Source organism: Aspergillus tanneri (genome assembly GCF_003426965.1).
Source record: "Aspergillus tanneri strain NIH1004 chromosome Unknown AapTan_6_pilon_pilon_pilon, whole genome shotgun sequence".
Classification (NCBI taxonomy): Eukaryota; Fungi; Ascomycota; class Eurotiomycetes; order Eurotiales; family Aspergillaceae; genus Aspergillus; species Aspergillus tanneri.
The window spans coordinates 4,197,312-4,214,075 of NW_022984633.1; the positions used below are offsets into that span (position 1 = coordinate 4,197,312).

Below are 16,764 nucleotides of genomic sequence, written 5' to 3' on the forward strand. Positions count from 1 at the left end.
TCCTCGGTCAAGAAAGTTTTTCTGTCGTTGTCTTGAGTCGACAAGTCACTCGTTATTTCCTTTATCTTTCTCTCGCCTTTTCCAACGCTAGGCCGTGTAGGATCTATTCCGTTCGCGATTCTCGAGAGCTTGGGTCGCGCGCAGTTATCGGTAGCAGGTCACTGCCGGATGTTCCTCACGGAGATGCAGCGCTCGGCGACCCTTATCCTATCTTTGCTGAGCATCAATGTATTCTGTTGGCCATACACCGAGTCGCTCGTTGACTATAACTTGAACGAAAACAAATCCGCAGAAGCGCCGATTAATTATTGGGGAGAATGGCCAGATCATAAATATCATCCATCGCCGGACAACTGGCGCTTCCCCGTTTACACAATCTTTTTGGACCGCATAGCGAACGGTGATCCGGCGAATGACGACATTAACGGCACCGCCTTCGAACATGTGGTGGGTTCGAATCAGATGCGCCATGGAGGTGATCTTGTCGGATTGATTGATACGCTGGACTACATCAGAGGCATGGGTTTCAGGGTGTGTTAAACCGATTCCGGACCCGTTTTCGTTGCTTATCAAGATAGGGTATCTACTTCGCTGGAACGTTCTTGATGAACCTCCCCTGGGCCTACGATGGCTACTCACCGGTTGATACCACTCTGCTAGACATGCATCACGGGACATTGGATGATTGGCGACGGACTATCACCGAGATCCATAAACGCGATATGTACGTGATTGTGGACAATACTCTGGCAACGTAAGTGCGTACTCTGGATATTTCGGAACGCAATCTTACAATATTATGCAGAATGAGCAATCTGATCGGCTTCAAAGGCCACCTCAACGACTCGGCCGATTTTCGAGCGGATGAATATGAAGTCCAGTGGATCTCAGAGAGACAGTATGCCGATTTCAAATTTGGGAATGAGTATAACGAAACCTGCGACTACCCAAAATTCTGGAACGAGACTGGCTACCCGATCACATCAGGCGAAGTCAGCGAGTTGAAGGGTTGCTATAATAGCGATTTTGATCAGTACGGAGAGCTGGAGGCGTTCGGCAACTTCCCCGACTGGAAGCGTCAACTGACCAAGTTCGCCTCAGTGCAAGATCGTCTACGTGAATGGCACAAGCCTATCCGCGATGTCATCACCAGGCATTCCTGTATCCAAATTGCTAGTCTGGATATCGACGGGTTCCGTTTTGATAAAGCCGTCCAGACAACCCTCGAGCCCCTCAGTGAGATCACCGCTGTTTACCGTGAATGTGCGAAGAAATATGGCAAGCATAACTTCTTCCTTCCCGGAGAAATCACGTCGGGAGATACCTTCGGCAGTCTGTACCTTGGCCGTGGCCGACAGCCGGATCAGCGTCCTGAGTCTGCAGGCGCTGGTGCCAAGCTAACGAATAATTCGGACGCAGTCTTTCTAAGAGATGATGGGTACCAGGCATTGGATGCAGCCGCGTTTCACTATACGATCTATCGTTCTATGACCCGTTTCTTGGGAATGGACGGCAACCTGGTTGCTGGTTTCGACTTGCCTACTGATTTCATCGAGGCCTGGAATGGGATGCTTGTTAACAACGACTTTATCAATGCCATAACGGGCGAGATAGACCCGAGGCATATGTTTGGTGTCTCTAACCAGGACAACTTCCGCTGGCCGGCAGTTAAGAATGGCACAGAGAAATATCTTTTGGGTCTTTTCATAGTCACACTGGAGCTCCCAGGAATTCCTCTGATCCTGTGGGGTGAAGAGCAGGCGATGTACGTTTTCGAATCTACTGCCTCTAATTATCTGTTCGGGCGGCAGCCCATGACTTACCAGACCGCTTGGTGGACACATGGCTGCATGACTCTGAACACATCTAAATTCTACCATTTCCCGAATGAAAAGGGACTGCATGGCTGCGAAGATATCACCGTCACGTATGACCAACGGAACCCTGCCCACCCGCTTCGCAACATCATGAAGCGTATGTTTGAAATCAGAGAGCAGTATGCGGTGGCCAATGATGGCATTTATCTTCAGACGCTCTCTCAGCTTACAAAGGATGTGTACCTTCCTGGTTCGTCGACCACTCCAACAGTGACTGGCCTGTGGTCGGTGCTGCGGAGCTACTTTCCCGGAGTTCAGAAGGAGGCATCTAAGAGCAATCAGACTCTTTGGCTCGTGTATCAAAATGATAACAAAACCGTCACTTACGGTGGCGACTGCAGTAAGAAAGATACTGCCTTGATGGCTCCCTTCAAGTCGGGGACGAAGCTAAAGAACCTCTTCTACCCTTACGATGAGCTCACTTTGGAAGATGGTCCAGGCAAGATCGAGATCCAAGGTAGCATTGAGGAGTATGGATGTATTCGCAGCATGAAATTGCTTCCATGGGAATACCGTGTCTACGTGGAGGCTGCCGACTTCGTTGAGCCCGGTCCTACCGTTACAGAGTTCGTCCCCGGCCACGATGCCCGGTTGCTGTCAACGAAGGACGGCGGGGAGACAGTGGACATCCAGCTTGGGTATTCAAAAGAGATGGAATGTGACAGCATCACTAAGGCGATTACCTTGAAGTCTACGACGGTGAAGGGGGTCACAGCCTCGCTTGATACATCCAGCGTGTCCTGCGCCAAAACTACTGCCAGGACGACTGATAATAACTTTGTCGGAGAGGTCCCCACCGTTTGGAAATGGTCTGCCAAGCTGAAAGACGTTTATCATGGAATCCACCAGCTGACCGTCAACAATGTTTCTACGACGTCTGGCGACCGTACCGATGCTGTTGACCAGTTTTTATTCCGTGTCGGGTCTCACACTAACCCCCTGATATCCCCGCTTTCTAATTACTCTACCAGCCTTGTCCACAAATCTGATAGTGGAGATATCTATATTCAGCATGATGCCGCCGGAGCTGATCAATTCCGCTACTCGACTAATTTCGGTCTAAGCTGGTCCAACTGGATCACATATAACGGTGGCAACACAACAGTCGACTTCCCTGAGTTCACCGGTACAGACGATCAGAAGTGGAAGGGATCTCATATCCGCGTACAATATTTTTCGAGGCTCACAGCTAGTAGCGATTATATTCAAGAAGGCGATTATGGCTGGGACGATGATGTGCCTCGAAGATTCCCGAACCTGTTTTGGAACGGTCCGTACAACCAATACGGTTACGATGGAGGAATGGACAACAAGATGAGATACGATACCAAGAAGAATCGCTGGTTGTACGATTTCGTCTACGAATGGCCGGCTGTCGGGCAGATGAGTGTCTGGGGAATGAATAAGGACGGCATACCAGATACTACAGAGGTTTATGGCGATGTCGATAACTCGTCTGTGGTTCAGAAGCTTCCTCCGTCCTACCTCTCATCCAACGTGATCAATATAACCATTCTGCCGCCATTCCCGCATCTCGGCTGGACTATCTCGCTCAATGATGCCAACTTGAGGTATGAATTGCTCCCCGTCGGATCTGGATGGGCTCAACTAGTGCTCTACATCCTTCTTTGGGTTTTACCGATCCTCATGGGTCTTGCCGGCGTGTTCATTTTCATTAAAACATTTTACCGCGTCAAGCTCAACACGGACGGTGACGTGGTCAAAGATGATAAGTTGCCGCTGCTGTTCTGGCGCAGGGTGAAGGAAAAGTTCGCCGGAGACAGCGACTCGGATATGGCAATATCTGATAAGGCTCTGCCGGCAGACGTGGCTATTATGGGAGCCCCTGAAAAACGGCGTACAGTGCTAATTGCCACTATGGAATACAACATCGAAGACTGGAAAGTCAAGGTTAAGATCGGTGGTCTAGGAGTCATGGCACAGCTTATGTCCCAGCATCTGAAACACCAGAACCTCATCTGGGTGGTTCCTTGCGTTGGTGATATCGAATACCCCCAGGACACGCCAACCGAACCTTTCGTAGTCAATATCCTTGAGAAGCCTTATATTATCAATGTGCAATACCACATCGTCGGCAACATCACTTATGTTCTACTCGATGCCCCAGTCTTCCGACAGCAGACTAAAGCGGAGCCTTATCCTCCCCGTATGGACGATCTCGACAGCGCCATCTACTATTCGGCATGGAATCAGTGTATCGCGGAGGCAATCAAGCGGTTCCCTTCTGTTGATCTCTACCACATCAACGATTTCCACGGATGCTTGGCGCCTCTCTACTTGCTGCCGTCGCGAACCATCCCTGTCTGTCTGTCCTTGCACAATGCCGAATTCCAGGGTCTCTGGCCACTGAGAAACCAGCAAGAGAAGAAGGAAGTTTGTTCGGTCTTCAACCTTCCTGTCGAAACTGCGACCAAATACAGTCAATTTGGAAATGTTTTCAATCTTCTTCACACCGGTGCTACTTATGTGCGATTCTACCAACGCGGCTTTGGCGCAGTAGGTGTGTCTAAGAAGTATGGAAAGCGTTCATGGGCTCGATACCCGATTTTCTGGTGTCTTGAAAAGATTGGCAGTCTTCCTAACCCAGATCCCTCCGATACTGATGCCGAGGGCGAGGCCGAAGTTGCGATTCAGTCCCACGATGAACGAATTCATGACAAGCTACAGGCGCAGAAGTGGGCAGGTTTAAATGAGGATCGCGAAGCTGACCTACTAGTGTTTGTTGGACGTTGGTCAAAGCAGAAGGGGGTGGATTTGATTGCAGATGTCATGCCGGCGATATTGTCGGCGAGACCGAAAGTGCAGTTAATCTGTATTGGCCCTATCATCGATCTTTACGGTAAGCTGGCTGCTATCAAGCTAGAGCGCATCATGGAAATGTTCCCAGGCCGTGTGTTCTCAAAACCAGAGTTCACTGTTCTCCCCCCATACGTGTTTTCTGGTGCCGACTTTGCCCTGATCCCGTCCAGAGACGAGCCATTCGGATTGATTGCTGTCGAGTTCGGTCGTAAAGGTGCTCTGGGAATCGGTTCACGTATTGGAGGTCTAGGCCAGATGCCCGGTTGGTGGTACACTGTCGAATCTGATGCAACCCGCCATCTGCTGCACCAATTGAGGACCGCTATCAAATCCGCCCTGGACTCTTCGCAGGAGACCCGCGAGGAGATGCGTGCAAACTCCATCAAGCAGCATTTCCCTGTCCTTGAATGGATTCAGAAACTTGAAAGCTTGCAACAAACAGCGATCCAGATCCACCACACGAAGAACAAGAAGACCGTGACCGGCCCGATGCCAGAGTCCCAGACCTACTGGGAGACGCAGAGCATACGGTCCTCCGCGGTGGGCCTCCCTGGACCAACTGCGTCGACGGTGGAGGGTTTGGATGCACCACAAGGAAGAATGATGGAGCACGCCCAGTCTCAACTACAAGAGCTGGAGGCAGCTAACGGCAACAGGAGCAGCAGTCTGGGTCGCCAACTCTCTCTCGGTCGGCGATCTGGACCTAGCCAGGGCAGAAAGCGTCTCGCCAAGAAGCCACTGCGCGAAAGCCAGATTGTCGTGGAGGACGACACCACCGACGGGGAGGAAGAAGGCACTGTTACACCGCAAAGAGACTATATTTCTCCCGAAGACGCGATGGCGGCAGTCAACAACGCACTCGGATCTCATGATATTGGCACGTCCCTCGGGAACAACAGTACTCACTCGCTGGGTGGCCCCCGGGGACCTTACTCTTCTGCCCCAGAGTCACCATACCACATGTCACGGGCTTCCTCTCCGGCTCCGGGGACGCCTGGGCTACCTCAATACCCATTTCAACTGGCACTTGGCTCTAGCGAGAACACGCCTTTCGCTCATTCCCGCAATGTTTCCGTTCTTTCTTTCCAATCGGTGGTCGGTGACCACCAAGAGCCCATCTACGAGTTGCAGAAAGTTGACCCGACTTTTACTGACAGCATGGGCCACTTCACTCGGCGCTTCGAAGAGCTCCTCACCAAGCTGAGCAAAAAGAACTCAACTACGGACTACTGTATTGAGACGTACTTGATGAAGAGCGAGCGGAAGTTCTACAATATGTACAACGACGCGCAGTTGAAGAAACAGCCTAAAGATGGTGTAGTGTCTACGCCGAGCTCGCCCCGTTTTGTCCAGGATGCGGAGTATAACCGTGTTTCCGGCGCCGCTGGAGATTCAGACTCGGATGAGTCCGATGCAATCGATCAATGGCTTTCTCGTCTTGGGTACAAGCGTCCGATTGCGATTCAGAGATTTATGAGACGGCGTATTGGGAAATGGCCTGTCTACACTCTGTTCCTGGGTTTGGGACAGATCATTGCGACCAACTCTGCTCAAATGACCCTGCTGGTCGGCCAGGTAGGAGAAACAGCAACTAAATTGTACATTATCGCTGCGATTTACTGCCTTTCTTCTATCGGTTGGTGGGTCCTCTTCTGCTGCTTCCCGGCAGTGATCGTCCTCACTCTCCCCTGGTTCATATATTGCATAGCATTCATCATCATTGGCGCCTCTCCATTCGGTATCACATCTCTTGGTAGAGCATGGGCACAGAACGTCGCCACGGGCGTCTATTCAGCTGCGTCGTCTAGTGGCTCATTGTTCTTTGCTCTCAACTTTGGCGACCAGGGTGCCGTCCCCATAAAGGACTGGATGTTCCGCGCAAGTCTCATCCAGGGCATTCAACAGATCTACACCGTCGCGCTGTGGTATTGGAGCTCGCGGGTCACCGAAGCTGAAGTCGGAGGCGTATCCACTGCTGCATTGAACACATGGAGACTCACAGCCGTGGTGATGCCCATCGCCGCAGTATGCTTTGTCATCGGTGTCCTCCTTGGCCTGGGCCTACCCAAGTACTACCGTCAATCTCCCGGTAAAATCCTCTTCTTCTACACATCTCTCCTCCGTCGCCGTATCGTCCTCTGGTTCTTCTTCATGGTCATCGTCCAGAACTGGTTCCTTGCCGCAGCGTTCGGTCGGAACTGGTCGTTCCTCTGGTCCTCCAAACACGCCAAGACATGGGAGGTCGTCATCCTGGTGATCTTCTTCTTCATTATCCTCTGGGTAATCATTCTCATCATCTTCCGCATTCTGTCCAAGGAACACAGCTGGATCCTACCGGTCTTTGGACTGAGTCTCGGTGCACCTCGTTGGGCGCAAACATGGTGGGGAACGTCTAATATTGGTTACTACCTCCCATGGGCAGGAAGTCTGACATCAGGTGCGCTTGTATCCCGATGTGTCTGGCTATGGCTTGGTATCCTCGATGAAATTCAACAGGTCGGCCTGGGTATGATTCTCCTGCAGACCTTGACAAGGGTTCATGTTTGCTTCGTCCTGTTGACTGCACAAGCTCTTGGGTCTATCGCCACGATGTGCGCGCGTGGATTCGCGCCGAACAAGGTTGGTCCAGCAAGTATTTCTCCGGACGTGGGCACGTCGGTAGACAAAGTTGGAAATGCGTGGTTCTGGATTGCACTTTTCTTCCAGCTTTTCGCAAGGTAAGCCACCGTATTCCCTACCCTTGCAAGATTATACTAATCACGAATATAGCTTTGGCTTCCTACTGTTCTATCGTCGGGAGCAGCTTAATAGGCCCTAAACCATGATTCTCAGAAATATCTGCTATAGGCTATGAAATCGCAACTCTTCACGATCTCTCAACAATCTAGGTAACAATATATCTCTTTCCTATTCACTCTTATTCTTTCTCCACCATCCGACTTTTAGTCAGATATCATATCTTACCTGCCAACTCATCATGGACGGGATTCTACTTCATTCCCGTTTCATATTGCATTGAATGTGTTGATTAGAAACGAAGAGCGTATATGTCATGATATGTGCTTTCTCATACTTGTTCCTTGTTAGCCTTCGTACTTATTTTCATCTAAGAAGTCTTGATGTTTAGTCGTTTAGTTATATACGATCTACATAGTGGTTAAATAATAGTAACGATTCTCTCGAGGGATCTATCTGTTAGAGGGGCCCTGGGGTCTTGTAAATAATAATCTATTACCTGGAAATGGTGTCACTGGATGACCCACTAGACAGGGGTCTGATCCTCATTACTATGTATTGTTGCCACAGAACACGGGCGACGCCGAAAAGTGTTACGCCAGCGACTCTGTCAGCCCATTGTTGGACTTCAGACCGTGCCACTTTGCCTGAAGGAGACATTTTACCTGGGTGCCCTCCTCCAGGGAAACCGGCGTTCAGCTTCCAAGACGTCCACACCATCCACGGACACAGCTATCCCACGGCTCATTTTGGCATTGCATAGCCCTGCAACGCTGCTGTTGATCCCACGTTCACAGGCTGGTCTCGTAAGACGTTCAATCACTTCCATAAAGGATAACTAAATGTAGTGAAGGGCTGGTGAAACTATCGTTTCGTTTGGATGGAGGCATGCCTCTGGTAATAAGTTTGATGATGAAACAGCGGAATATGCGTAGTACAAAAAATTGTAGTAATAATAAGAGGGAAGAACTTGAAGCGAGGATACCACGTAAAGATGAGTGGTAGAAAGAACGGAGACGTGATAAAAGGTATAGATAGGATGGAGGAGGGAAATCTGCAACATTCTCGTTGTATTGAAAGGGCTGGGTGGCCACTAGATAACGTAGTCCACGTCCGTCCCGTCCACACGATCGAGCCGTCCGCTCCATTTTGCATAGGAAATAGCACTTTTCACTAAAATGTAAAGTGAAGGACATCAAGCTGTCTAGAAAATCAAGCATGTATTGAGAGCTCCCTCCCCTATTACATTTTTTTTGTTTACACATTGAAGACCAGACAGTAACCAAACGGAACACCAAGTAAGTCGAACTCTTAGATCAAATATGCGGTCAAAAAAAGTGGCCCGTCGAGTTGCAAAGGAACGAAATGCCAACCTAAGAGACTTCTATTTCCACAATCTGTTGGACTTTGGATCATATCACTTTATATATATAGCTGAATCTGGCTGTGACAGGCGGATGGGCTCTAGGCGTACTGGTTGGTCTCCGCTTTTGCTTGGATGCTGGCTGAGTAAGGGTAAACTCACATTTGGTTTCTAACCAGAAATGTAATCAAGTCATGGAATCTGCTGGTGTTATATTACGGTGGACTAAAAAGCTCCCCTGCAGAATTTTGTATGCCATTGCAGTCCTGGCTTGCAGTCCATCGTGATAATATTGGGGGACCACGATGGAAAACTGTAGTATAAATTCACATTCACACGGCTTCCGATCATTCCAAAATAACAGCAGACTGTGGTATACCAACGGGACTCATGTCCTAGTTACAATGGCCATGCCATTACTTATTTTTGCAGCTACGATATACCGGTTTGTTATGCAACGAAGTCCGGAAAGACGCCTCGCAGCAATTCTCAAAGGACCCAGCCGCAACATCCACTTCCCAGTTGGACAAATCATATACCCCAGTATTAGGACACCTTCTCATTAGCCAAAATGAAAACGATTCAAACGAACTGGTGCAAGAGTTCCAGGAAATAGTTGGAGCTATTGTCCTTCTTGCTACACCGCTCTCAGTAAACTCACTCGCACGCCTCCTCCATATATCAACAGATGCCATCAGTGATCAATTGGATTGCTTCACTCCGTCCTCAGTGTACCAATTGATTTGGATACACCAGTTCGGATTCTGCATTTGTCATTTCCAGATTTTCTTCTTACCTCTAACAGCATATTCCAGGCGGATGAGAAAGAAACACAGAAGAAATAGCCCGTCATTGTTCTACTGTCATGCGCTGTCATCTGAAAACGAATATCTGCAAATTGCCAAGCGACCGAACGCAGCGCATGGAGATTGATACACAAACTATCAATCAGTATCTGCCATCAGAATTGTAATACTCGTGTTGTTATTGGGTCCAGCATCTGGCGAAAAGCCAAGGCACTGCTACTGAAATGGATAGTGCCTTCTTATTTCTTCGAGAGCATTTTCTCCTCTGGGTGGAAGCAATAAGCATTCTGGGTATTGTGTCTGAAGTTGTGGTCGCAATTAATATTGCAATATCGCTCATCACACGGCCGGTGAGGTAGGGGACAGGACGAGGTAGTAGGACACTATGAGCCGTAGGGACAGTCGAATATGGGAAGGCGGCCCTGGGGAGGACTGAGGGAATTCTATCGAGTCTTCTGAAGAAATGTATTGCCTAAGCTATCTGCTTGAAGTGTCTCTCCCTTGTGGTCTGCTACCTTAAGTAGCAGACCGCTATTTAACCTAGTATCTACCAAGGTCTTCCAGTGTACTGCCGTGGGATCATGTCTTCGGGGTGCCTACGTGTTGTGGCCATATTCGTCAGGCACTATACGTCTTAGTCATCCCTGGGATAAAATAACGTAACCGGTAAGCGAGCCGGACACGTAAGCGAGCCGGACACCTCTTCCGTTTCGGCTGCCTTCAAAATAATCAATTAATTCAAACACCTACCATGCCTCCAAAAGCGCGTCAGAATTCAAGAAATTTAGTTGAACAGGAGGGTAGGATCTTATTAGCATTATCAGCTTTAAAAAAGAAAGAAATCTGCAATATTCGCGAAGCTGCTCGGGTATATAATGTTCCACGCTCAACATTGCATGACCGATTCAAAGGCAGCGTGTTTCGCCATGAATCACGCGCAAATAGTCATAAAATGACTTAGAATGAAGAGGAATCGCTCGTACAGTGGATATTATCCTTGGACCGACGTGGAGCTGCTCCCCGACCGTCCCATGTCCAAGAAATGGCTAATATTCTTCTTGCTAAGCGTGGTACCACACCTATTCAAACTGTTGGTGATAAATGGGTATACAACTTTATTAAACGGCGCGATGAGCTTAAATCAAGATATTCTAGGCGCTATAATCACCAGCGTGCCAAGTGTGAGGATCCTAAGATTCTTAAAGAGTGGTTTGAGCGCTACAAATCACTATAATCAACATGGAATTGATAAGAAGATATTTATAATTTTAACGAAACTGGCTTTGCAATGGGCTTGGTAGCTACTGCTAAAGTAGTTACTAGAGCTAGTATGCATGGAAAGCCATTTCTTGTATAACTAGGTAATCGAGAATGGGTTACCTTTATTGAATGTGTTAGCTCTACTGGATGGGCACTTCCACCTTGTATTATCTTTAAGGGGAAAGTCTATAAAGAAAGCTGGTTTAAGGACTTACCAGCTAGCTGGAGGATTGAAGTTAGTGAGAATGGATGGACTACAGATCAGATTAGCTTACGGTGGCTTTAAAAACTATTTATTCCTGCGACAACAAGCCGTACTGTTGGGCAATATCGGCTGCTAATTCTTGATGGCCATAGAAGCCATTTAACTCCTCAATTTAATCAAATCTGCGGTGAAAATAATATTATACCAATTTGCATGCCAGCACACTCATCACATCTCCTTCAACCGCTTGATGTTGTTGTTTTGGGCCGTTGAAGCGCGCGTATGGAAAGCTGGTTGAAGACAAGGCACGGCATGGTTTTAACCATATTAACAAACTTGACTTTCTTAAGGCCTACCCCAAAGCCCGGACGGAGGCCTTAAAGGAGGAGAATATTAAGAGTGGCTTTTTATTAGCTGGTTTAGTGCCTTTTAATCCAGATAAAGTGCTTGAGCATCTTAATATTCAACTCCGCACTCCTACACCTCTAGGGAGTCGATCAACCAATTCTGCACCCAAAACACCATACAATACAAAGCAATTGGATAAAGAGGTATCTATAATAAAACAGCTGCTTGGAGAGCATATTAAAAGTCCTACCTCTGCTACAAGAATACGGTTGGACAAGCTTGCAAAAGGATATGCAAAAACCTACATAAAACAGCTCTTCTTCTTAAAGAGAATCAGGATTTACGGACTGGAAATGAAAAGAGGCGTCGAAAAAAAAAAAAGCTACCTAAGGGACAGATGAATTCTACAGAAGGATTTTTCTACAGAGGAGGCACAGGAGTATATTCAGCATCGAAATGGGGTTCAAGAAGCTCAAGGTACTATACCAGTAGAAAAAGGGCTATCTACGGTTGAGCGACGTGTATGGGCGCCACCACGCTGCAGTGATTGCAATATTCTGGGACATAAAAGGACTCATTGTCCTAATCGAAGTAGTAATTAGCTTTTATATAGAAATGCAGATTTTTGAGTGTTTTGAGTGGCTTCCTTTTGACGGATCGGAAGAGGTGTCCGGCTCGCTTACGTGTCCGGCTCGCTTACCGGTTACGTTATTACACTCGTACGAGTAAGTTTTCGTGAAAAGTCTTGTGTTTATCAAAACTAACTAATATAGGGTGACAAGGATTGTAAAATATCCGAATTCCTGCACGACGTAAAGCGATATATCCTTAAAAATAGAGAGGAAGCTGCTGGCGCGCCCCTCCAAATTTATTGCTCAGGTCTTGTATTTGCACCAACAATGGGAATCATCCAGAAGTGCAGAATTACAGACTCTGGAGGCCCATTCAGGCCAGTTTTGTCCATGGCATTCTCCCCTCGAAAGTCTGCCGCAAGTGTTCGTGGTGATATCCCAGATTTTGACTGTTGTACCAGTGGAGCTGGATGCCAGTAGATAGCCGTCATGGGAGAATGCTACAGACCGCACCCAATTTAAATGGCCCTCGAATGTCTACAGCATAGCGCCTGTGGTGATATCCTAGATCTTGACAGTCTTATCATGAGAGACAGGTGCTTATATTAATTGGTTCCCAAAAGTTCTTGACTATTTTCTTGATTGCACCGATGTCGAACAGGATGCCGATGACTGGTATCTGCCCATCTACGGTGGAAATATCTACTGCTTCGCGGTCATCTTCCTCTCCCAGCTTCCCAACTTAAAATTCCTTCGTCTAGACAATTCGTTGGTCTGGGGGGATGGGTTTCCCGGTATGTTGCTGAACTCACCGCGAATGGGACCCTCTCAACTTTTGGGCACCTGGTGGTCGTGGACTACGGGAGGAATGTCCCAATCTCCGAGTCTGAAGAGATGTTCAGCGATGAATTCCTCGACAGTTATCCCCCCTACAATCCCACCCAGTTTATGGCCTGGTTCTGTTTACCGACACTGCGCTATTTAAATATATGGCTGCCGGATATTGATTGGCTGCGCGAGAGTAATCCGGATCTTGATTTCAACAGTCTTGAGACATTAATTCTTCCGGCACTACTATTGCTGAAGAGGACGTAAGTTTCCTTCTTTCCCGAGCGCCCAGTCTTAAAAACTTGCACGTTGGAATGGCATACATCTATGAAGACGAACTTGCTTTAGGGGATGTGCCGATGCTGATCTCCGTCGGTCCGACTGTGCAGAATCTTTGTCTAGGGGTAGTATTATCATCCCAATTTGAGGGATCGCTCCTGGGCCAGAGCAGATGACCACTTCCAAGAGTCGTCCCATTGGGTTTTACACAGTTTTCCCAACCTCCAGACGGCGGAGATGCCACTATTCGTCCTGCTAGGCTGGTATGTCTATAGTGATAATCTCCTACAATCTCGACCCTCTCCTGCCGAGAATCCTCTGCGAGCTGTGTCTGCGAGATGACCCGCGGAATCCGTATGATTTTTTAATGGGAAGAGAATGAAGAAAGTGACCTGTTACATTGTTTCTTCGTCAACTGGCACATCTACACTCCCGAGCTGAATCAGATCACCAAGCGCAACTGGGACCAGAATCACACCGACTTTCGCAAGGACCAAGAGGAGCGGCTGCGTGTGGCATGTGCGGAGGCCGGTTGACGCTTAGCGTGGTGGTGGATAATCTGGGGACTGGGCTGTGGAATCAGAAGAATGCTCATGATGGAATCGAGCGTACGGGAAGAAGGTTGCATTTCCATGGCGCTTGCGTTGATAGCATAGATTTCCCTAATTATGAACGTGGCAGTCTTGATGGCTTTATATGGCGGTTCTACTTGGTTCAGTGTATTGCATCATGTTGCGAGACATGCATTTGGTAATCAAGCTATTATCTATGATACCCTTGCTTTTGGAATATAACTGGCAGGAAAGATGTAGTCTTTCCATGGCATACTACCAACCACACAACGGTGCCCCGCATGTCCACCCGATATTATCAACTTTCTGGATACAGACACATGATAATCGTATCCCAATCACATCGACTTGCTATCTCGGCATCGTGCCACCGGCCATCTCCTGTTTATACTCTTGTATCTAGCATCGCTTCGCGGAGTGCAAAGAACTCGGGGAAAGAGCTTTGGAGGGCAATGTCTTGGCATAGGAGGCTACATATAGGCGCACTAACTACACGCGAACCAATGGCTAGATTAGAGGAGCAATTAATGACTGACTTCGTTGTTGTTAACGACACTGTTTCTATCTCGCGTAGCTAAGCGCTTCCGGTTCGGGTCGGATTAACGTATATCCACTGACACAAATTCCTTTACACAGAGATTAACTGCCCTTGCTAAACTCCGCGTTAAACTCCGGCCTGCACATCAACAGTGCGGGCAAGATGGTCCATTGCAGTCATAGCACGAGACAAACATATCAACTGGGATGTCCTCTGTTGGCCCAGGCGACTGATTACCTTCTCACTTTCCAGTCCAACCACAATGCCAGCTAACCACAGCGTCAAAAAAGCCCTATCACGCCTCGAGAATGACAGCTCGCTCACCCTAGGTCTCAAGCTCGGGAACTACGATGTCTAGCCAGGCCAATATATCCCCAAAGCAGGTATGTCTCTCTTTTCCAAGATATAGTCCCCCAGACGGAGTCCAAGAACAGGGGCTGACGAAATCCGCACCAGACGCTCAATCCCCGCCTACGATATCCTTCGCCGCCTCCCCAGAGACAACCTACATGGTCGTTGGTCTGGATATCGACGCCCCATTCCCATCGTTTAACATCCTCAGTCCGATTCTCCATTGGATCCAATCGGGTCTGAAACTGATGGAGGTTCGTCTATCCTGGAGCTTACGGCCCCTTTCGTGGCAAATTATATCGGTCCAGCACCACCCCCCGGGAGCTCGCCGCATCGTTATGTGTTTTTCTTGTATGAGCAGCCGGACGGGTTCAATGAACAAAAATATGCGCCGCGTAATGGGCAGAATCTGGGGAATATGCATCGTATGCGATATGATCTGGACGCCTGGGAGGAGGAGGTTAAGCTAGGACCCGTTCTGGCGATGAATTATTTTATGAGTAATTGATGTCGTTTAGATCTTGACTGTTTTCTTGAATGGTCTCTCTTCGGGTCTAAATGTACGGTGTTAGAGTGGTAATCTGCGAGACTAGATATGGATCTAGAGAAAACAGTGGTGGCCTTTATGTGACATTGTAACCCATACTGGTAATCCTAGCTATAAAGCCGTTCTATGGATCTTAAACTCATCGCCCGTCCTGAAGTACCATGACTCGTCTCTTGTCGATAATACGTCCCAATCTCCTCACCACTGGTTCCCGCTGACGAACCTCGAAGGACTCGCAAGAGAGGCCGGAGTGTCATCAGACATCCGGCCGTAATGCCCAGACTGGCCTCTACGTTCGACAAAATGGAGATCTCAGTAGTCTGGTCTAGCGGATTGTCAGTTCATACTGAAGATATGTGTGCGCATGGGCTACCTACATAGAAAGTCGGCATCTCTAGCGTAGTGAAGATACGGAATACGCACGATCACTGCGGTACTTGCCCTATATGTGTATGCAATCAGTAAGTGCGACCCACACGCAACAAGGGAGTAACCACGAACAGGCATCCTATTCCAAGTATCCCTGCGACCATGGTCTTCGTGCGACGGCGCATCTTCAGCTTCCATACGATGAACACCGGGAGAATCCCAATGGTGAAGTCGCATACCGCCGAGACTACACTGTACATGTAGACAATCCCCAGTAGCAGATCCATGTCCAGACATTTCCCCTCCATGGTCATGCGGTCCCAAAGGTAATTCACGGGTTGGCACTGGAAGATCGTGAAGAAGAAGAAAAGGAGCCCCGCGACGATCGAAAGGGCGGTTATCCCGTAGAGAATCCAGATATGTAGCGGCTCAACAAAGAGACGCAGAAGGGTCATGACGATGGAGAGTCTAGCCAGCACCGCAGTGACCACGTAGAAGATCTGTCCGAGGTAGAAACACTGCAGTTGGCACCATAAGTGATCGCATCCTCGTCTGAATAGTATTATGATGGAAACTTACCAGCATAGCGCTATGATACAGGTATGGCCGACCGGCAAAGTAGGCTAAATGCTTTCCCATCCCATAGGTAGAGCCTACCATGCCGCAGATGCCAAATGCCAGGTTACAAATCTGTGCAACGTATCGCATCAGCGCCGACCATGAGGATGGAGGGGTTGCAGTGGCTTACCATTGCGACTACCATAATGTAGTCATCGGCCCCAAAGGCCTTGACGATCCGCAGGCGCACAAAACATCTCAGAATCACAGCCACCAAGGAGATGCCAAGAAACACCGCCGTGGCAGTGAGGATGGCCTCACTTCTGCCATATACCATGATCGGGGACGCGCATAAAGGATGGAGTGACTTGCCACATCGCCGGACACAAGACCTTCAGACCCTTATTAGTCGCTCCTCCGAATAACGTCAGTGCGAGATCCGGGGGAATAAATTAAAATTTTTCCCACATGTACCCCGGAAAGCTCCTGGCTGGACCCTGGGTCACTGTATTTTTGTTGGATGGTCGGATGGAGACTCCGTGTCCGTCCGAATTGGCGCGCGACGTCATGACGTCATCACTTAAAAGACAGTTCCCCTTAGGTCTGATATTAATGTTGGGGTCGTCGGTATCATAGTTCGACTCTGGCTCCATCGGAGGAGTTGGTTCGTAATAAAGCAGATCGTACTATTGTGGTTTGATCGACTGATCTATCGTGCTCAGATGAGTATAATAA

The 16,764-nt window shown here is 48.5% G+C and overlaps 3 protein-coding genes across 3 annotated transcripts; 2 read left to right on the plus strand and 1 right to left on the minus strand.

Annotated features, from left to right (window-relative positions):
• Positions 1–168: 168 nt before the first annotated feature.
• On the plus strand, positions 169–7,515 carry ags3 (alpha-1,3-glucan synthase Ags3; the record flags this gene model as incomplete). Its single annotated transcript, XM_033573961.1, has 4 exons — positions 169–531; positions 579–754; positions 806–7,414; positions 7,467–7,515. The coding sequence occupies 4 exons, from the start codon at positions 169–171 to the stop codon at positions 7,513–7,515; spliced, it is 7,197 nt and encodes a 2,398-aa protein (XP_033424513.1).
• A 7,039-nt stretch (positions 7,516–14,554) lies between these two features.
• On the plus strand, positions 14,555–15,063 carry ATNIH1004_009370 (uncharacterized protein; the record flags this gene model as incomplete). Its single annotated transcript, XM_033573962.1, has 3 exons — positions 14,555–14,587; positions 14,661–14,723; positions 14,767–15,063. 3 exons carry the CDS (start codon positions 14,555–14,557, stop codon positions 15,061–15,063), a joined length of 393 nt encoding a protein of 130 aa, XP_033424514.1.
• Positions 15,064–15,209: 146 nt separating this feature from the next.
• Positions 15,210–16,366, minus strand: ATNIH1004_009371 (uncharacterized protein; the record flags this gene model as incomplete). The annotated part of the gene is made up of 5 exons (XM_033573963.1): positions 15,210–15,427; positions 15,480–15,544; positions 15,604–15,989; positions 16,051–16,161; positions 16,220–16,366. The coding sequence occupies 5 exons, from the start codon at positions 16,364–16,366 to the stop codon at positions 15,210–15,212; spliced, it is 927 nt and encodes a 308-aa protein (XP_033424515.1).
• Positions 16,367–16,764: the final 398 nt, after the last annotated feature.